General features: G+C 49.0%; 1 protein-coding gene across 1 annotated transcript; it reads left to right on the top strand.

The window, feature by feature from the left end:
* Positions 1-1962: 1962 nt before the first annotated feature.
* On the top strand, positions 1963-18088 carry DISP2 (dispatched RND transporter family member 2). Its single transcript, XM_065636651.1, has 8 exons — positions 1963-2036; positions 8635-9081; positions 11015-11044; positions 12059-12182; positions 12629-12744; positions 12934-13052; positions 13965-14062; positions 14681-18088. The coding sequence occupies exons 1-8, from the start codon at positions 1963-1965 to the stop codon at positions 18086-18088; spliced, it is 4416 nt and encodes a 1471-aa protein (XP_065492723.1).
* Positions 18089-18388: the final 300 nt, after the last annotated feature.

The raw sequence follows: 18388 nt of genomic DNA on the forward strand, positions 1-18388 counted from the left end.
CACATCGGAGGGACACTGGGGACTGCTGCTGGCAGGTCTCGGATGTGGGTTGCCATGGCAAACAGCCAGCTCCTGCACTGATGAAGAGCGAAAAAAAGCCAATGTGATGTACGGACCAACAGCTCCAGCCCAGGCCCTGTAACAACAGCCCCAAGAAGGATGCGGGCAGCCCCAGTGACAGCCGCACACAGCACTGGGAGCACGAGCCCTGCCATAGTCCCTGGGTAAGGGCAATTTTAAAAAATTAATCCATGTGTCAAATACGTTGCAGGCCACAGAGGAAACCTGCCAAGCTGTGGGAGCGAGGAAGCGCGATCACCCCCACTTCACAGACATGGTGTTCACACATCGGGCTGAGCCAAACTAAAAGCTGTAAGATGCAGCTGTCAGACCAGGGGGATGTTTGCACTTCAGCTGATTCCCACCATCCTTTCAGCGCCCATGGCTTTACTATTATCATTACTGCTGCAAGTATTATTATTTAGCATTGTGAAGAAAGAAAAGGAAATAGCACCCATATCCTTGTCATCGCATTAATGCCAGCCAATCTTTTCAGCAGATACCAGGTTTCAGTCTTTCCTGCTGGGCCACATAATACAAGCGACTCTGTGGCTGCTCCTCGCAGCGTATCTGGTCCTACCAGGCAAGTGACATTTCTGTGGCTGAGGCTCAGAAAAGTGCACTGGTCCCTGCAGCCCAGCCCAGCGGAGATCATCACTGGGACACCAGCACTGCCCCCAGCCTGTCCTCAGAAACTCCCTCTCGATGGGTTGGGAGCGGTGTCAGCCTGCAGTTGGAGAGTCCCCCACCCTGGCATTAGGAAGAGCTTTTTGTTCTTTAAACTGTCTCAGGCATTTAAGTTATTAAGGCAGGAAGGGCTTATTCTAAGCAGCTAGAGGATTAGTGGGAGTTATAGGATACCCTCTGGTCTAATACTCTTCCTTTTTGCTTCGGCTGTTCTGTAGCATGTGAAGCACAAAAGATGCCACTGTCATGAAAAAGGTCACTGCCACAGTGAAGGCCACAGGCACGGCCACAAGAAAGGAGAAGGTCACAGCCATCTGCATGGCCACACACACGGTCATGAAGAGAAGGTTGCTGCCACTTCACATATCATGAGACAGGCCCAGACTTTTCCTAGCACAAGTAATGTCATGGTCATTGGCATGGGAGAGGTTGTGGAAGGAGCATCCACCTTCCACAAGATCTGTGGGAAGCTCTCTCCACGGCACAAGGGGATGTGTGGCTGCCACACAACTCAGGGCAACTTCATGGTATCAACAGACGACAACAGGATCCTGCAAAGAGGGGAACGTGTTTGACCTCCTTGTGTTCTCCATGCTTTCAACTCGGTTGTTTCGAAACTACCATCTATTTCAACAAATTGTTTACTTATTTAATGCTGCTAAAATCCAGAAGGTGAACCCACACACTTCAAAACGCTGCCCTGCCCCTGCCAGGCAGGTCTGGGAGTGCTTCCGGGAGCTTCCCCGGCTAAAGTAGGACCACAACTCTGCTGAGATGAGAGACCTGCCCCCCAAAGGGTTCTGTGCATTGATGGAACCTGCAGCCCCCTCGCTGCGTCGCCCCTAGACGTCCTTCGGCAGGAGCCGTGCGCTGCTCGGGGGGAGGGCGGGAGCGTGGTTTGGGGGCCAGACGAGGCGGTTTGGCGCTCCTGCCCTGCACCCCGCACGCTCAGCCCCGTCCCGGAGCGCCTGGCCGGCCCCGGGGGCGGAGGGAGCAGCCGCTCGGCCCGGTGCTCCCCGCCCCGCCCGCAGCTCCCACCGCGCTCCCCGGGACCAGCGGCAGCGCCCCCGCGCCTGCCCCGCGGCGATTGGCCGCCCGCACGGGGCCCGCCCCCGCGGCCGCGCAAGCGCCGCGCGGAGCCGCGCCGGGGCGCTGCCGCCGCCGTGCCGGGAGCGTTCAGCACCGCGGGCTGCGGACAGCGCACCGCGACCGGCCATGGAGGCCGCGCCGGGGCCGCCGCACGGGGAGCAGCGGCCCGAGGGGACGCGTCGCCGCAGCGCCGCGCCCAGGTCAGAGCGCGGGGCCGGGAGCACGGGGGGTCCCGCACCTGGAGGGCGGGGCAGCCGGCGGGGTCGGGCTGTGCACGGTGCGGCGGGGCAGCCGGCGGGGTCGGGATGTGCACGGTGCGGCGGGGCAGCCGGCGGGGTCGGGCTGTGCCCGCTGCGGTGGGGCAGCCGGCGGGGTCGGGCTGTGCCCGATGCAGCAGCGCAGCCGGCAGGGTCGGGTTGTGCACGGTGCGGCGGGGCAGCCGGTGGGGTTGGGCTGTGCCCGGTGCGGCGAGGCAGACAGCTGTGGAGCCGGTGCAGCGGCGGTGGGAGCTGCCGCCACCCCCGGCTCGGTGGGTATGGAGGTGGCCGGTGTCACCGGGATTTTCCCGGGTCGGGGTCCACTGCCTGGCCCGGCATCCCCGGCAGGTTTTTATCCTGCAACACCGTGCGCTCTCCTCTCCGCAGCACCAGGTGAGCCATTGTTGGGGGAACTCAGCATGTTTTGGGGTTCTTGTTCCACTAGGCTATGGGCACGCATGGTTTTCATTCCAAATATTTTTTTCTATAAAACCCTGCAGTCGTCTTCTCCCTCCTGCGCCATATGCTCCCATACCTGGTGTCTTAAACCAGGCTGGCAGCCACAATCATTGTCATTTTCTGGAAATGTCAACAAGCCCATGATCACGGGCAAGCAGCCATCCCCAAATTTGCAAGCACATTGCCATTTGTTAGAGTGGCGGCAACAGATCTCCTGAGCTCTTGAGATTCTGTTTGACCAGAGCACACTCTGAGGTCAAGAGCACACAAATTCCTTCTGAAAACCAAAGAGCTTCACTTCTGCCTGGTACACGACGTCTGGGCTGAGACATCCCCCCTGCCTGGGGCAGCTCGGAAGGCCTCAGCCAGAGGCCGCTGTGCTTTGGGGTCGCAGTGTTTGCCCAGTGACTGTTACACAACCCAGCACTGGTTTAAATCTCGGGCATACAATGGGGTCAGAGCTGCCACTGACGCCCTGTCAGCTTGGCTTGCCTGAGCAATCCTTGCTCATTCTAACGGGCCTTTTGAAACGAATCCTGCAGCCCGTAAGAGTTGGGTTACAGAGATGGGTTAAGCCACCTGAAAGGAGTGTGGATCTCACTCGTGCTGCTCGCTCAGGATCTAAAATTTGTGCCAATAAAGTATAAGATAGCGCTTACGCAAGGCTCTTCGCAGAGCAGCTAAAGGGTTGGCTCTGCACTCCCTGTCCTCTGCTCCCAGCCAATGCTCTTTATCATCAATGTTCCACCCATCATCAAAAAAATACAGATGTTTGCAAACACCCCCTTCCTTCTGGCCTCTTCCAAACTGGAATAGCAAGGTGTTATTTTCTTTTCCCTTTCCATTTCATTTCTTTTTTCTTCAAAACAAAGCTTAGCAAACATGATTTTACCAGCACATTTGGCACTACCAGTGTAGAGAGAGCAAACTGCATCCAGACGGTTCTGGCACTGAGTTCTGGGAGGGGATTTGAGCCCTTTGTGTCTGGCTGACTCCAAACACACACCTGCATGGCAGCAGCAGGACCTGCCTGGGGTAAAGGAAAGGATGTGCAGACGAGGCAATGGAAAGGATTATAAAACTAAACTTTTCGCGGCAGACTACGTGGGAAGCAGAGTTTTGCAGTCTCATTAATTTTTCATGATGATTTAACGTACTCAGGAGTCTCATTAACAAAAAGATTGTAGGTCTTCTCAAGGATACGCACTATCCTGCTGCTAGACCAAAAAAAGCAAAACAAATCGGAACTCCATAGCAATTTTCCAGCACACGAGAATTTGCCCCAGCCTAAGGAGGAGCTGAATTGCTCAGGAGGTGCCTGTCACTCCCTGTCAGACAGAGGAGCTGGATAACGAGGGGAGAGGGAAACGCAATGAGCCCTCCCCTAATCTCTGGAGAAGGGCACTCTCATCTGCTTAGAAATCACCAGCAAAGAAGCTCTTCTTTCTCAAGAGCCCCACTGCTGTTCTGTTGGTGGTATGTTCAAAGAGAAAACCTCTATTTAAATTCCATTATAAAAACCCATTCTTAAGTAGTCATTTACAGCTCTCAAAGAAAAAGACATTAATCTAGATGGAAGCTGACCTATGGCATGTGGTTTTAATTCAGAAATAATTTCTTTTTTTTTCATTTGGGGAAACTTCTTCAGCTAATATGCCAGCAAAACCTTGCTAGAGTAAGAAAAAAGGGAAAGAAACAAAACCAGCTTCTCTTCGCTTAATATCTAATTGAGCAAAGGTTCCTGGGGAAATGGATCTCGGGTTGTAGTCAGGATACAGACTTGTGCCCTTTCTCTCATTTGTTTTTATTCCCCCTCAAGATTCTTCTGTCAACAGGAGAAGGTGCAGTTTGACTCGGGCATCAGCTCCATTCCTGGTAGGTGTTTCCCATCTTTCATATGCAAAGTGCTGCTGCCTGTGTCCTGTACTCGTCTCAGAAAAGCACTGCTGCACTCAGAGTGACTTAGGCAGTTTCATAAATTGGATTATTATAGTCTAGACATCTCAAGGGAAGAGATGGGGAAGCAAATAGCATGAGAAACGCAACTCATCGCCATGGGTACCAGGAGTGGTTAACTCCAGTCTGAACCTTGCCCTCCAACTGCTTGCCCTCTGTTTTCCCAGCATCTCTTCGGCTGCATCCAGCCGAGTTTGTGGAAGAAATCTGAGGCTCTCAGGCTACCTCTGCAGGCTCTTCTGTGGCTGAGAAACCATTTCTGCCCACTCAGTCCCAACGATGTCAAGTATCTGACAAGGCCCAGACTGGGAATGAACATTAAAAAAAAAAAAAAGTTTCTCTTCCCTTGATGTTAGTTGTTGTGGCAAGCAGAGTCCAGCGCTGTGCTCTGCCCACCTCTCCTGCCTGGCAGCAAACACGTATCAGAAACTCCTCCACAACCATTTTTCTCGCATAGTTCAGGGTCCTGCAGGCCCGAAAAAGCAACAGCGACACAGCTGCAGGGAAAGAAGGACCAGCCTACACCTCTGATGCAGACCTCAGCATATCAAACGTTCAGCCCGCCAGCACTTGGCTAATTGGGAGTGTAGCAAGTGAAGACTCAAATTCTGCAGGACTGCCAGCAGTGATTATCCAAACTGATCGTTATTTGCAAGCTCCAGGTTTCCCTGGAGATGTCAGATAACCAAGGTCACATTGTCATGGAGCTAGGGAGAGACAGGCACAAGGTAACTCATACCCAGAGGGTGATTGACAGAACTGTAATTGTTTAGTCTGAAAAGGGATAATGGAGAAGAGACACGAATGAATGATTTGAACTAGCTCAAGTTATTCTAAAATATGAAGTCTCTGAGCAGGCAGGAGATTGAGTTAAGAGACAACACATGGGGGAAGAACGGAACTTGACAGTATTTCATAGCAAAGGTGGTAAACAAGAAGAATGGGCTTCCATGTGAAATATTAGAATCAAGTATCTTAATCTATGTGCATAAAAACGGAAGGCAATCTGCGATATCCAAGAGTTTGTCATCTGCTTTCCCCACCAGGAGGTTTTGCAGCTGAGGGGTTTTTGGAGGAGGAATTTGTCACTGCATGCTTCCTGCGTCTCCCTCACCATCCTCAAAGGGTATTTTGTGAAAGCCTTTTTGTTCTGTCCAGTGTTACATATTCACCATCAGCTGAGGCAGACATGGCAGTGCAGCCATCAGACTTACTTTGTTACAAAAAGCCTCTGGTCCCAATCTCCTATGCAGATCCAGCAGTTTAAGTGAAAAATAATTTTGGTTTTGCTTTGAAAAAAATGAACACAACTAGCGTAGAGGTGTGAGAACACCAAAAGCAAAAGTTGTCAGTGCAGCAGTGTCTCTGAATTATTATGTATTGTCAGAAACCATCACCTATTTAAAGTGTAGAAAAATTAGGAAAAAACCAAGATCACGGTAGAGGGAAAACAGTAATTTAGAGCCATCAAAAAGGGAGTGAGAAAAGGTCTACACCTTGCCAAAGCATGACACTACCACAGTCCCGGCTCTCTGATGAAAATTCCCTGACCCAGGATTACTAGTACAAAACAGCTTTGCTGCCGTTTGATTTACAACCCCCAAATAGGATGCACGTTCACTTCAGTCACTGGGCACCTGGGAAGAGTGAGATAAATGTCACTGCCAGCTTGGGAGAGCGGGCTGAGAGCCACCTGGGTCAGCTCTCCCAAACCAGCCCTGCCCCGCCAGCTCACAGAGCCACGGGGCATGTGGTGGTCAGCACCTCCCACTCAGGTCACTTCTATAATTAGTATAGATGGGCAATGACTAATTAAAGACGTCATTCGACTACCACAGACCGTAACCTTTCTTCCGTCTGCCTGCGCTGCAGCAGCGCAGCCGAACCTGCGTCCCTCCCGCTGCGGGGATGACTCTGGTGAGGCTGTAATGAGCCCTGACAAGACCGTAGGTTCCATCCCATGAACAGCTTTGCTGCCGTTTCATTTACAGTCTCATGCACTGCATTCATATACACCAAGGACAAATGTGTGGTCTTCTGTTGTAAACTACCTTTAAATAGAGCTGTAACACAAATCATGCGCTTGAAAGTCTGGGTAATCGTGCCACTAATCCATTTGTGACGGGAGAGCAAGGAGTTCATGAAACGGGGCTGATACGATTTCTTTTGACAAATTCTGTGGGTGAATGGGACATAATTGTCACAATCTGTTCAGGAGCTCCTGTCTTGGCCACTATCAAAAATATTCAGCAAAGGAATTTGACAACACAAGGTAAAATCCTCCATGTAGTTCCCCACTCCTGCATGGCCTGAACTTCAGAAAATCTGCATTTGAAGGTTGGTTGTTGCTTCTGAAGTCAGTGTCATTGTAATGAGGACCCAGGAACACGCCACCCATGTCTGTAACCATCCTGCAGCTGTCTGCTGCCTTAAAAACTAAAATTAGCATTGGATGGTGTCTAATCCATTGAGATTTATTTGTTACTGGTCCCTGGACTGGTGAACTGTACAAGTCAAGCTGAGTGTGATGTCTGTGCCATGAGTCTCCACACCAGCACTGGTATAACTGCTACCACAAACATTACTCTGTTGTCATGGTTTTAATGAAATAAGTTGATTTTGTATAATCAAGAAATATAGTTTCTGAGCGTTGATAAACTCAATTGATTTTGGAAAGTACATAGCACAAGCTGCCAAGACCAATATGTCCCTCTTTCTGAAAAAATACCAGTTCTCAAGCAATACCAGCTAATAGTATTCTTCAAATTCCTTTTGTCATTGATATTATCATGCCATTTAATTTTGAGTGCAGTTCCAGAGACCTGTAATTGCTAAAATTCTGTCTTTTTCAGTGGTGGTCTGAAAAAGAAATGACAGAGACTCTGCAAATTTTCAAAAAGATTCCCTTCTCAAACATTTTGCCTTCCATTTTTTCCTACATCACATCAGATGCCTGTGGATAAAGTTCATCTCACTCTAGCCTCGCTCCAGCACTCATAATTCTTTGATGACTTGAGACACTTTGCAATTCTAGCTGGCCCAGATCATTTGTCATACTTAATCCTTGATGCCAGACACTAGGGCAAGACCCAGAAGTCAGCTGTAGACACCCTGGCCAGCTGCATCTCTGGAGACAGCAATTCCTAAGGCATTCTGGGGGTCAGTGTGACCTCAGTCTATCGTGTGTGAAGGGGTTTCTGGTGTCACACAGACTAACCAGTCCCTCAATGTATTATTCAAACTTTCTCCAAGCAAGCAAACTCTCTCAGGCACTATAAATCAAGAACTGTAGGAATTAAATATTTTTTTTCAATTCCTTGGAGAGAAGAAAGCAAAACCTGCAGAGACCTCATTACCTGGGAACTGAAGTCTGCAAATGTTTTGTCTTAGTAAACTGAGCAGTCAGAGGGAAGTCAAGCTTCAAGAGATCTTGAGAGTTCTAGTCCACCCCCTTCCTACATATCAAGGCCAATTAGTATCTGTTGCTGTCATCCTTGGGAGATGTATGTCTGAAATGTTCCTGAAGAGCCCAGCGGAGAGTCTGCAGGACGTGGGAGGCATTAGGGCATGTGCCGGGCTGGAGGCTGAAGCCCTTTTACACCCTCACAGCCATCAGGTTCGCTGTTCACTTTTTTAGTGCCGGAGATGATTCACTCTCCTGCCCTCCCAATGTGGAGCAGCACCAGTCCTTCTGCAGAGCAATCAAGTTCAGATCATTGAGAATCATCTTCACATGCAGTCTCCTTCGGCTTCCATTGCCCCAGGTCTCTGTAGTCACTCTGTGGTCCTGAGTTAGGACCCTGCTGTTACCAACCAGAGTGTTCTGCCTCCTCTGCAGTGAAATATCTTGGAGAATTGAGGAGATGTTACCCAATTTTTCAAAATTTTGGTGCAACATGCACAAAGATATGATGGCTTCTCCATCAGTTATAATCTCTGAGTCATGGATGTCTTTATAAAAACCGTAATCCAGCTCAGCCCTGAGACTGGCTCTTGGCACAGCAAATAGCAGGTGAGGTTTTACATCCTGCACTATGTGGGAGGCCTGTGGGAGTCTCCAGTTTGCAGGATGCGATTCCCTTTCTACTGCTCAGCTGTTTGACCATACCTTTATTTCCCCTCACAGAGAAAAACAAAATGCAGGACCTTGCCAGACCTGTCTTGCCATGCCAGAGATCGCAAACACCGAGCCCAGCTACAGTGGCGCTTCCTGGGAAAGGATCTGCCCTGTCCATCACTGCCCCATTCCTGCGTCCCCTAGGCTGGAGGGAGACCCCCTGCCCTCCTCCAGCCACACGCTCGGGCCGGTCTCCACCCAGTCCAACGGGCAGGTGCCATCCAGCTCCCAGGACTCGCAGCAGCATCACCTGTATTACCCCTGCACCCAGGAGGAGCCCCGAGGCAGCTACGGCCTGCCCCCACTGCCTGGGCACGGCGAGGGGCCTGTGTTGTGTTCCCACCTTTCCAGCGGTGAGCCCGTGCCTGCTGCCCACCATGAGGCCTCAGAAACCCCCTGGAAACAGTGGTCCCCCGGGCAGCGACGGCCGGTGCAGCATCACGTTGTGACAGTCAGGTGAGAGGCACGTGGAAGGTGGCTCAGGGGCTTTCAAAAAGCATCTCCTGAACTTTGTGGTGGGAGGCGAGATGGATGAGAAGGGTCTGAGTGGAGATGCATGGAACATGGGTTCGTCCTCAGATGCCCAGAGGGTCTGGCCTGCCCTCCCCAGCTCTGCTGGGGATGTCCAGAGAGCTGCTGCCCCCACACCAGGCAGGGGTAGGACTTGCCTGACTCACGGGATTATACCCATCTTCTGTGATCTTTGTATTTCCTCCTTTTGCGCTGCAAGACATCCAGCTGGCTAATCCTTTATCATGGCAGAGCTTCTCAGTGATAGGACCAGAGTTAATTTATTTTTCTGCCCCCACCAAAGCTGCTGTCTGTGCTGGAAGGGAGAGGCAGCAGAGGGTAAGTACTGGCTACAGCCGAGCAGCAAGAAACACAAAAGTGGGGATAATTTGTTTTTCCAGGTTGGGCAGCAACAAGGGTGTAAATTCTATATTCTCCATGACAGAACTGGGCAAACCCCATTTGTGTGCAGAGCATCCCAGTGACTCGGGTGGCGGCTGTTGCGTGGGCAGCACTGGAAGGATGCGCACAGGACTTCAACAGCAGGAGCTACAGCCTCTGTCCCTTCCAGCCAGCGTCACCTGTCCTTGCTGCCTGTGCCTTTTGGAGTCTCTGTTGGCACTAAAGACCACGATCCCTTTGCCACCACAGCAGCAGCCATCAAAGTCTGATAAAAGGTGGCACAGGACTCTTGCCTTTGTACACCAGTGCAGGGTTAGGCACAAAAGCCCTTTATGGTCTCATTTTCTAGCCATTAACAGAGGATTTAATTTGCTTGTGTTTGCAGTGTAGAGCAATTGCAGTCAGAGCAGCAGAGCCTGGATCCATTTTAGCTCATACACTATCAACAAAATTGTCAACCACGTTCTCCATAACAGGTTATTTAAGTAGGAAACGCAGCTGGATTGCAAATCCCTTGCAGGATGTGCAGCACTAGCAGACAGAAAAGCGATAACATAATAATGCTAGAATGGGGGTTTTAATCCAAGCAAATCTGCTTGAGAAGCTATTGTGAGAGAATTAGCACAGAATGGGCAGTGTGCTGCCAGAAAGAGACTTCCATAATCGGGTGAGGATTTTTCTTTGCTCCTCTCTCTCCCAAATCTACAGAGCATTAGTGTGACGAGGAGTATTTTGAGGGGACATTTCAGTGGAAATGGGGAGCAGAATGAAAGGTCCTTCAGATACGGTGACCCACTGAGGTGCCACTGTGCTCTTCAGATGCTGGTGGAAAGCTCACCCTTGGGGATTCCTTAACAAACGAAGCCTTGGGACCCGCTGCGGAAGGCTGCTTATTTCGTTCCTCAGAGCCCTACAAGTAGGGATGACAAATGCTCCTCTGTGGAGGAAAACCCAGTAAAATGTTTTAAGCAGCTCTGCTGGCCTTCTGCCCCTCTGGACTGGACAGTTGCTGTCTTTGGAAGGACCTGGGAGACAAATGGCAGCTATGTTTTTGGGAAATCCTTGCTGAGCTGAACAGGAAACAAAAATAGGCATTGCTAGCCCACCTGACGAAATTTAATAAAGAGGTATGCTCTTGCCGAGAAAAAATTTAAAAATCCAGTAGGAAAGCACTTAAAACTGAGAGATTTTCATGGACAGAGATGCGGTGCAATTTCTGTGGGATTACACTGCTGATGACCATTGCTTTCTACAGGGTTTTCTTAAGAGGGCCAAAAATGAGGAGTGACTATGTTTTCCCATCCTGCTTGGTTAAAATGCCAATGGAGAGGAAAAGACTCTGTTACTCATTACACTAATTCATGTAGCACTAGTTCTCTTGCAGACCCTGGAAGGGTCACCTCCCTCATTAGCAGCCCAGCACTGTGCTGCATAGGAAAATTAAATAAATTAATGCTTTTTTTTTTTCTGTCTGCAGACATGACAAATCTTTCAGGATGCCAAAAAGGTATGTTTAATATCAAAGGCTTCCTGTCCTTCTCCTCCATCACCACTGCTCTCCTGGCCGGCTGTTGGGAGATGTGCAGCGTTATTGCTGGTGAGAGCCCAGCAGGGTCCGCGCTGCCTGTTCGGGCTCCCCATCCCCTGGGACAAACCGCAGTTCCCTGCCCAGATCAATTTCACCTGCATCAATGAGTAGCAACACTGTCTTGACAGCTGTTCCTGGGGCAGGTGCTCTGGTCCATACAATAGCTTTTGATATATATAATAATTCTATATGTATGTGTCCATATATGTATATTTATCTATAGACAGGATTAGCCCAGCTTGGCCCACCAGAGGAGCAATCAGGAGGATAGCCCATCCATCCCATAAGTTCACTTTTTCAAAAGACAGAGGATTTTTAATACACTTATCAAAATTAAAATAATTCGATTGCTTTCAGCTGCTGTTTTAAAGGTGATTTTTTAAACCATTTTTTCTAGAAGGTTTAGGAGTCTCCTGTCATGAGGTACTGCAGCTGATTCCTTGACTTGCTTGAGTTGGTTGTCTTTAGGGGACCAAAGCCCAAAGACAGCTCTGGGTCCACCGGCTGAAAATCTGCAGGCCAAACTGTTAGACAGTGACCAGCTCACGCTGCACAATGGGGAAAAAAAAATAAAAGGAAGAAGCTCTTTTTAAATGCAATCTTTTAAGTTAAATATTTAAAGCTTCATTTTGCCCTAGGACACAAGAGTCTGGTTTTTATTATTTCTGATTGAAAAAGCAGGAAAATGTAGGGAGGCAAAATGTGATTACCCGAGTTAATTAGAATTGCCTGCAAACATCCAGTAAGAGGTATAATATGTTCATTAATAGCTGTACTAGAGCCTCTAAGCTTCTCAATAAATAAATTCTCAAACCAGAAAGCCCTAATTCTTTTACTTCCTTTTACTAACACCACGTTGGTTCAACAGCAGGTTTCGTTCTAATAGCAGAAGCGCCTTTACAGCTGCATGTTTTTTTCTGCCTTTGGTTCCAGTTATTCTCAGATGATTGCAGAGTGGCCCATCGCCGTCCTGGTGCTGTGTTCAGTGGCAGCTCTGGTTTGCACCTTAGCTGGCCTGCTCATTGGGAATTTGCCTGACTTTTCAGAACCCTTAATGGTAAGTCCCTACACACGATACATCAACATGAACAGAAGGAAAATCTGTGGGCCAACCAGTGATGTGTTCTTTCTGCCATGTAAAATGAGCCTAGGCTGCCTTCCTTCTCTGCAGACAGAGGCAGCGAGGCAGGACAGTAAATCAAGGAGGACATTAAAGACGAAAATTACTCCCATTTCTGTAAGTGACTATTTTACTTGAAGAGGAGAAGAGTCTTATGAGATCAGGGAGAAAGAACTGTAGCCATCCTTGCCCAGAAAGGACAGGAGATACACTTTTTTCTGTCAGCTCTGGGATGCAGTATTTCCAGGGAAAACTCAAATTTGTGTGTCTCTCCAAGACGCAGAAATAATCTCATATAATATCTGTGTCTAGAAGGAGGACTAAGGAAAGCTAAGCCAAAGTAAAATGCAAGCTGACGACAAAACCCTTTTGCTTGGCTGCAGGGTTTTGAGCCCCGAGATACCGACATTGGCAGGAAGCTCGTTGTGTGGAGGAATGTAGAGAGCCATACGGGCTACCAGAAGACCTTTTCCCTTTCTCCCTATGCCGAGAAGAAAAGGTATTTGAGTTTGGTTTGGGGGGGAGTGAGGAAGATGTTGGCTGTAAAGTTACAGATTCAATGTTCCAAGACAACCTTTGTCAATTGCAACATTTATGCTGCGCTTAGAAGTGACCAAGAGCCTTGTCAGTGAACATAACTCACAGCCAGACCATCCCTAGTTACGCAAATAATCTGATCTCTCGCCAGCTATGATGACATTGGTGTTGGCAAAGAACAGAAGGCTGCTCAGGGACAGCAAGAGGCGAGGACACGGAGGATGGTGGAACAAATCTACGGAGCGGATGGTTTCTTCTGTGGCCCCCCAGGTGTGTGAAATCTTGGTGGGGTGGTAAGTATTACACATCCAGAACTCAACAGCATACAGAATTGTAAAAGCAGTGTAGGACACGGGGAAATGTTCTGAAAAGTGCTCTGAGAAAGCAGTGTGTACAATACCACCCGAGTTAAGCCACTCTTTAGATGCACTTCATAACTGACTGGTTAGAAAAGGCTTGTTCTGAAATCCTGGAGAAGAGTTGTTTCTCCTTTTTGCCATACTTCTTATTCCCCTTTAGAAATACGCCTTCAAAGCACCAGTAAGAGGACTAATGTTTTCACCACTTACCCATTTCACAAGTGATTTCTCTGAAAAAATGGCGCATGACCTGCTCCCTCTCTGTTCCTTCTTTTCTTCTTGAAAATCATAAGTTGCAGTAAACATTGGAGAGAAAAAAAGAGGAAAACTCTAAGACACCCACAGTTCGCCCACAAAAGGACACTCACTAGTAAGCGGAAAGAAGAAGAGCACGCAGATACATTTACTCCCTCTCTGCATCTACTCCACCTCTGAAACCAAACACCAAACCCGCAGGTTCTTGAGAGTTCCTGACTGAACTGGGTCTGTAACAGGGTGCAGAACCAGCTGCCGACACTCACAAAGAACATACTGACAGCACAGGGAGCGCGCGTCCAAAATGCCCAACGCTGCCCTCCCGCTGCTGACAGATGGGTGAGGGGCAGATGTCACATCACACAAGGCAGATGCTACCACCTGCTACAGGCTACTGTCCTTTTGACCTGCTTCCCTTCAGGGAGCCCTCCATAGCAGGCATATAGATAACAATGTACACACATATATATTTTTTTTTTTTTTCTTTGCACAGAGAGGCTACTCCAAACAGCCTGGCTGATTCATCTTCATTACCTAATACGTTTTTTTTTCTTCTTCTTTATTTCAGAAAAGAGCTATTCCCAGCTGGTATTTATGTCCACAACTGCTGGGAGCTTATGGAACTTGCAAGCTATTCAGTCCATGTGTCAAATTGAACAAGATAAGGTTAGTAATGTTGGGAAAAACATATACACATGCTGTCTCTTTTCTGACTGCTGTAATCTTTAATCTCTAGCTGAAAGGAAGCCAGACAAAAATAACGTAAGCTACAGAACAAGTTTCAGCCTGGAGGACTCCAAAGCATTTTACCCAGTTAGCGATACACAGACAATTCCGCCTGTCACTAAAGTCCAGCTGCAGAGTAGCAGCTGCCTTTCAACAAGAATAAACAGACACTGAACCAGAGCTTGGTGCAGAAGCCAAAGGTGCCCATCAGAAGCTGCTGCGAATTTTGGACAGCAGAATCTAATTACCAAAATGGAGCTATCACCTTGGAGACTGTGACAGCAAATTTTGCAAGTGGGAAGTTTAATTGGATTAGCTGTGTTTGCCATAAGATCCAAATTTTCAAATCAGAGGTTATAAAATAGAAATAATGGACAGGGTTTGATTTTTGCAAAAGGCTAGCATGTTCCAATGGCTTTAGTATTTGCAATTTGTCCTTGAGCCATGGCTTGTGCACCTGGAGGGGAAGATTCCTGCAAAGAGCAAGGAGCAGTGTGGGGCTGCAAGATGAGGTGAGCAGAGAGGGTCTGACATGATGTTCCCTCATCTATTTTTCAGATACGCTCACACGTTCATTTTAGGGACCTCTGCCAACGTACTGAAGCCAACGAATGCTGCCCAAGCTGGTCCCTGGGGAACTACATTGCTGTCCTGTACAACAGGTCTTCGTGTTTGGAGATAACCCAAGGAGACATCTCCCACACTCTGGCCCTCCTGCGTGCCTGTGCCCCCGACTACCACAAAGGAATCCTCACTCCGTCGTGCATAGGGCCCGAGACTGTGAGACAGAAACACGCTCAGTGTGCCAAAGTCCCAGAAAAATGTACCCGCTTCAATGCCATTTACCAGCTTCTCCACTTCTTGGTCGACAGGGACTTCCTCAGTCCCCAGACGATGGAGTACCAAGTGCCATCTCTCAAATACAGCCTGCTGTTTTTGCCTACAAGGAAAGGCGCATCTATGATGGGGATCTACTTAGACAATCTCGAATCCTGGGATCTGTTTGATAACTACACATCTATCACTGGAATGGACCTGGGCCTTAAACAGAAACTATTCCAGCACTATCTTTTACTGGATACCAAGTATCCAGTCTTGGCAATATTAGCTATTTTTCTAAGCATTTCTTTTTATTTACGCTCAGTCTTTATTACCTTAATGGTCCTGCTCGCTGTTGTCAGTTCTTTAATGATCTCCTACTTCTTGTACAAGGTGGCCTTCAGATTCACCTACTTCCCTTTTGTAAACCTGACGGCAGTCATCATTCTCAGCAGCATTTGTGCCAACCACACCTTTGTCTTCTTTGACCTCTGGAACCTCAGCAAGAACCAGAACCCTTCTGCTGGGCTCTCCCAGTGGGTGAGTCAAACCATGCACCATTTTGCGTATCTCATGCTGGCATCTTGCTTCACCATGGGTGCTGCATTCTACGCCAGCTACATCAGCAATATAATAGCCATCCGCTGCTTTGCTGTTTACATGGGCACCTCCGTGCTGGTGAGTCTGCTGTTCATGCTGACTTGGCTTCCCTCTTCAGCTGTGCTGTACGAGCGCTACGTGGCAACGACCTGCATTTACAAGCCAGCAGACTACTGGAACAACACCGGCCAGAAAAGGGTTGCTCCCTCCCTCCAGTACATCCTCAGGGGTCTCCAGAACATGCTGTCTGAAACCTCCAAGCTGCTCTTTGAAAAGCTTCTGCCTTGTGGGGTCATCAAGTTTCGGTACATCTGGATCTGCTGGTTTGCTGCCTTAGCGATAGGAGGTGCCTACATCTCCTGTTCCAACCCCAAACTCAAACTCCCGACCCTGGAGGCATCGTCCGTGCAGGTGTTCAGACTGAGCCACCCATTTGAAAGGTATGACTCAGAGTACTGCCATCAGTTCATGTTTGAGAGGTTGGAGCACGGTGAAGGGCAGCACATGCCTGTCACAATAGTCTGGGGCATTCTGCCGGTGGATAATGGGGACCATTTCAATCCAAAAAGCAATGGCACCCTAGTGACAGACATTACCTTCACGATCCAAAACCCTGACGCTCAGAGGTGGCTCCTCGAATTCTGCCAAAAAGTGAAGAACAAAACTTTCTATTACCCTGACACAGAGCAGAAATCTACTGTGTGCTTCATGGAGGAGTTCCTCAGGTGGATGGACAGTCGCCAGTGCTCTCAGCGAGACCACAGCTTCAACCTTTGCTGCAACCAGTTCTCTTTCCCTTATGGAAGCGAAGTCTTCCTACACTGCATCAAAATGATGCTCCTGGAGCAGGGCAGGGAAGGGGCAGAAACGTACGATCTGGGCCTCAGGTTTGACAGGGAGGGAAATCTTGCTGCCTTAGTGCTGCAGTTTCAAACTATTTATCATTATAGCTTCAACTACAGCAAAGCCAAACAATTCTACGAGGAAATCAACCTCTGGGTAACAGAGGAGATGAAAACTGCCCCCGTGGGGCTTCAGAATGGCTGGTTTACTAGTAAACTAGAGCTGTACAACCTCCAGCACAGTCTCAGCACAGAAACCATGGTGATCATGGGGCTTTCTGTAGCCGTTTCCTTTGTGGTGCTGCTGCTCACCACCTGGAATGTTCTCCTCAGCGTTTTCTCGGTTACTGCCATCGCAGGCACTGTCCTGGTAACTATCGGCCTTTTGGTCCTCTTGGAGTGGCAGCTCAACGCAGTGGAGTCTCTCTTCATCTCGGCTGCAGTAGGTCTCTCCGTTGACTTTACTGTCAACTACTGCATCTCCTATCACCTGTGCCCCCACTCTGACCGCCTGAGCCGAGTGGCCTTTTCCCTGAAGCAGATGAGCTGTGCCACGGCCATGGCAGCTTCTGCTCTCTTCTCTGCAGGGGTCATTATGTTGCCTGCGACAGTCCTGGCATATAGGAAGTTGGGGATATTCATCATGATGATCAAGTGTATCAGCTGCGGGTTTGCCAGCCTCTTCTTCCAGTCACTGTGCTGCTTCTTCGGCCCAGAGAAGAACTGTGGGCAGATCCTCTGGCCTTGTGCCCACACCATGAAAGACTATTATGATGACCCTGGCCTGAACGGCAGCTTTGCCTGTGGGGGGAGCGAGAAGCAAAACCGGTTACGGAAGGTCCAGGAGTCCAACACTACAAACGAGCAATATGAGCTCCAGCCCTTGTCTAGAAAACTCAGCGACAGCTTTGACAACAGCACTTCCACAAGCAAGCTGTCCAACCGGCCCTCCGTGCTCTCTGAAGACACACAAGTTGAAGACAACAGATGCCCCAGAATAGGAATGGAAAGAGAGAGACAGAACCTGCAGGAGGCCCTTGGAGAGCAGCAGGTTGGCCTGTGCCAGTGTCCTGCCTTGCAAACCTCGTCTCCGTACAAGCACAGCAGCTCAGGAGTAGAAATGCACAGGGAGAGACTCTGCCGAGATTGTCGATGTCAGAAGTACGGTCTGAAAGCTTGGGACGGGTCTGGGCTGGACCATATCCAGCCGGCTGGCGTGAAAGAAGAAGAGCAGCTCAATAAATCACACTGCTCTAGTGACACTGCCCAGCAGCAGTTGGATTATACCTCAGACAACAGCCACCTCCCTGCTGCTGACATCTACAAAATTCACAGATGCCTTTGTTCTCTCGGCAGCTCTTTTGACATGCTCAACATCTCCAGTGAGACATCGATTAGTGATTTTGAGCAAGGCCTGAAGCTTGCTGAATCAGCCAGTTCTTGTCCCGATGTCTTAGAGCTGTCTGATTCATACAGTCAAACAGAGAGAGGTTACTTGAACGGGAAGAGAGATACTCTGCGGCTGGACCTGAGGGAGACTGTCTTTGATATCTCTCCAGCAGCATCGCAGCAGAACAGCTCTTCGTGGAAAAATCGATTCGGATTAGGGAACGAAGGTCCGGTTGTGTTACCGAACAGCCAGCCAGACATGCCTGATGTTTGGATCAAACGATCTAGCGCACAAAGTTCTGGTCACAACAGTTGAAACCTTGCAGAAAACTAAACTGTACTGCTGGGGAAAGGGGAAGTCAGAATCTCCTTGGAACTGTAAATAGCAGTTTCTTCCTCCCACCTCTCCTAGAGCTGAGACTATTTCTTAGTATTTCAGCTGTGCAAATACCTGTGTTTTCACAGAACCAGCAAATCTGATACTAGGGAGAGGATGTGAGTTCAGTTTTGATGGAGTCTAAGCCCTTTGACCTTCCAGTGTCTGGTGCCATAGTCACAGCTGTACTGCAAAACTTATCGTGTAAACCTGTTTTATCATTTCCTACAAGAGGATTAG

The sequence above is a fragment of the Caloenas nicobarica genome, chromosome 5, assembly GCF_036013445.1.
Source record: "Caloenas nicobarica isolate bCalNic1 chromosome 5, bCalNic1.hap1, whole genome shotgun sequence".
In the NCBI taxonomy this organism is placed as follows: Eukaryota; Metazoa; Chordata; class Aves; order Columbiformes; family Columbidae; genus Caloenas; species Caloenas nicobarica.

Coding starts and splice junctions, on each gene's coding strand:
- DISP2 (XM_065636651.1), top strand. CDS start 1,963: ATGGAGGCCGCGCCGGGGCCGCCGCACGGGGAGCAGCGGCCCGAGGGG. Junction 13,053..13,964: donor TTTCTTCTGTGGCCCCCCAG/GTGTGTGAAATC, acceptor TCTTTATTTCAG/AAAAGAGCTATTCCCAGCTG. Junction 14,063..14,680: donor GTCAAATTGAACAAGATAAG/GTTAGTAATGTT, acceptor TCTATTTTTCAG/ATACGCTCACACGTTCATTT.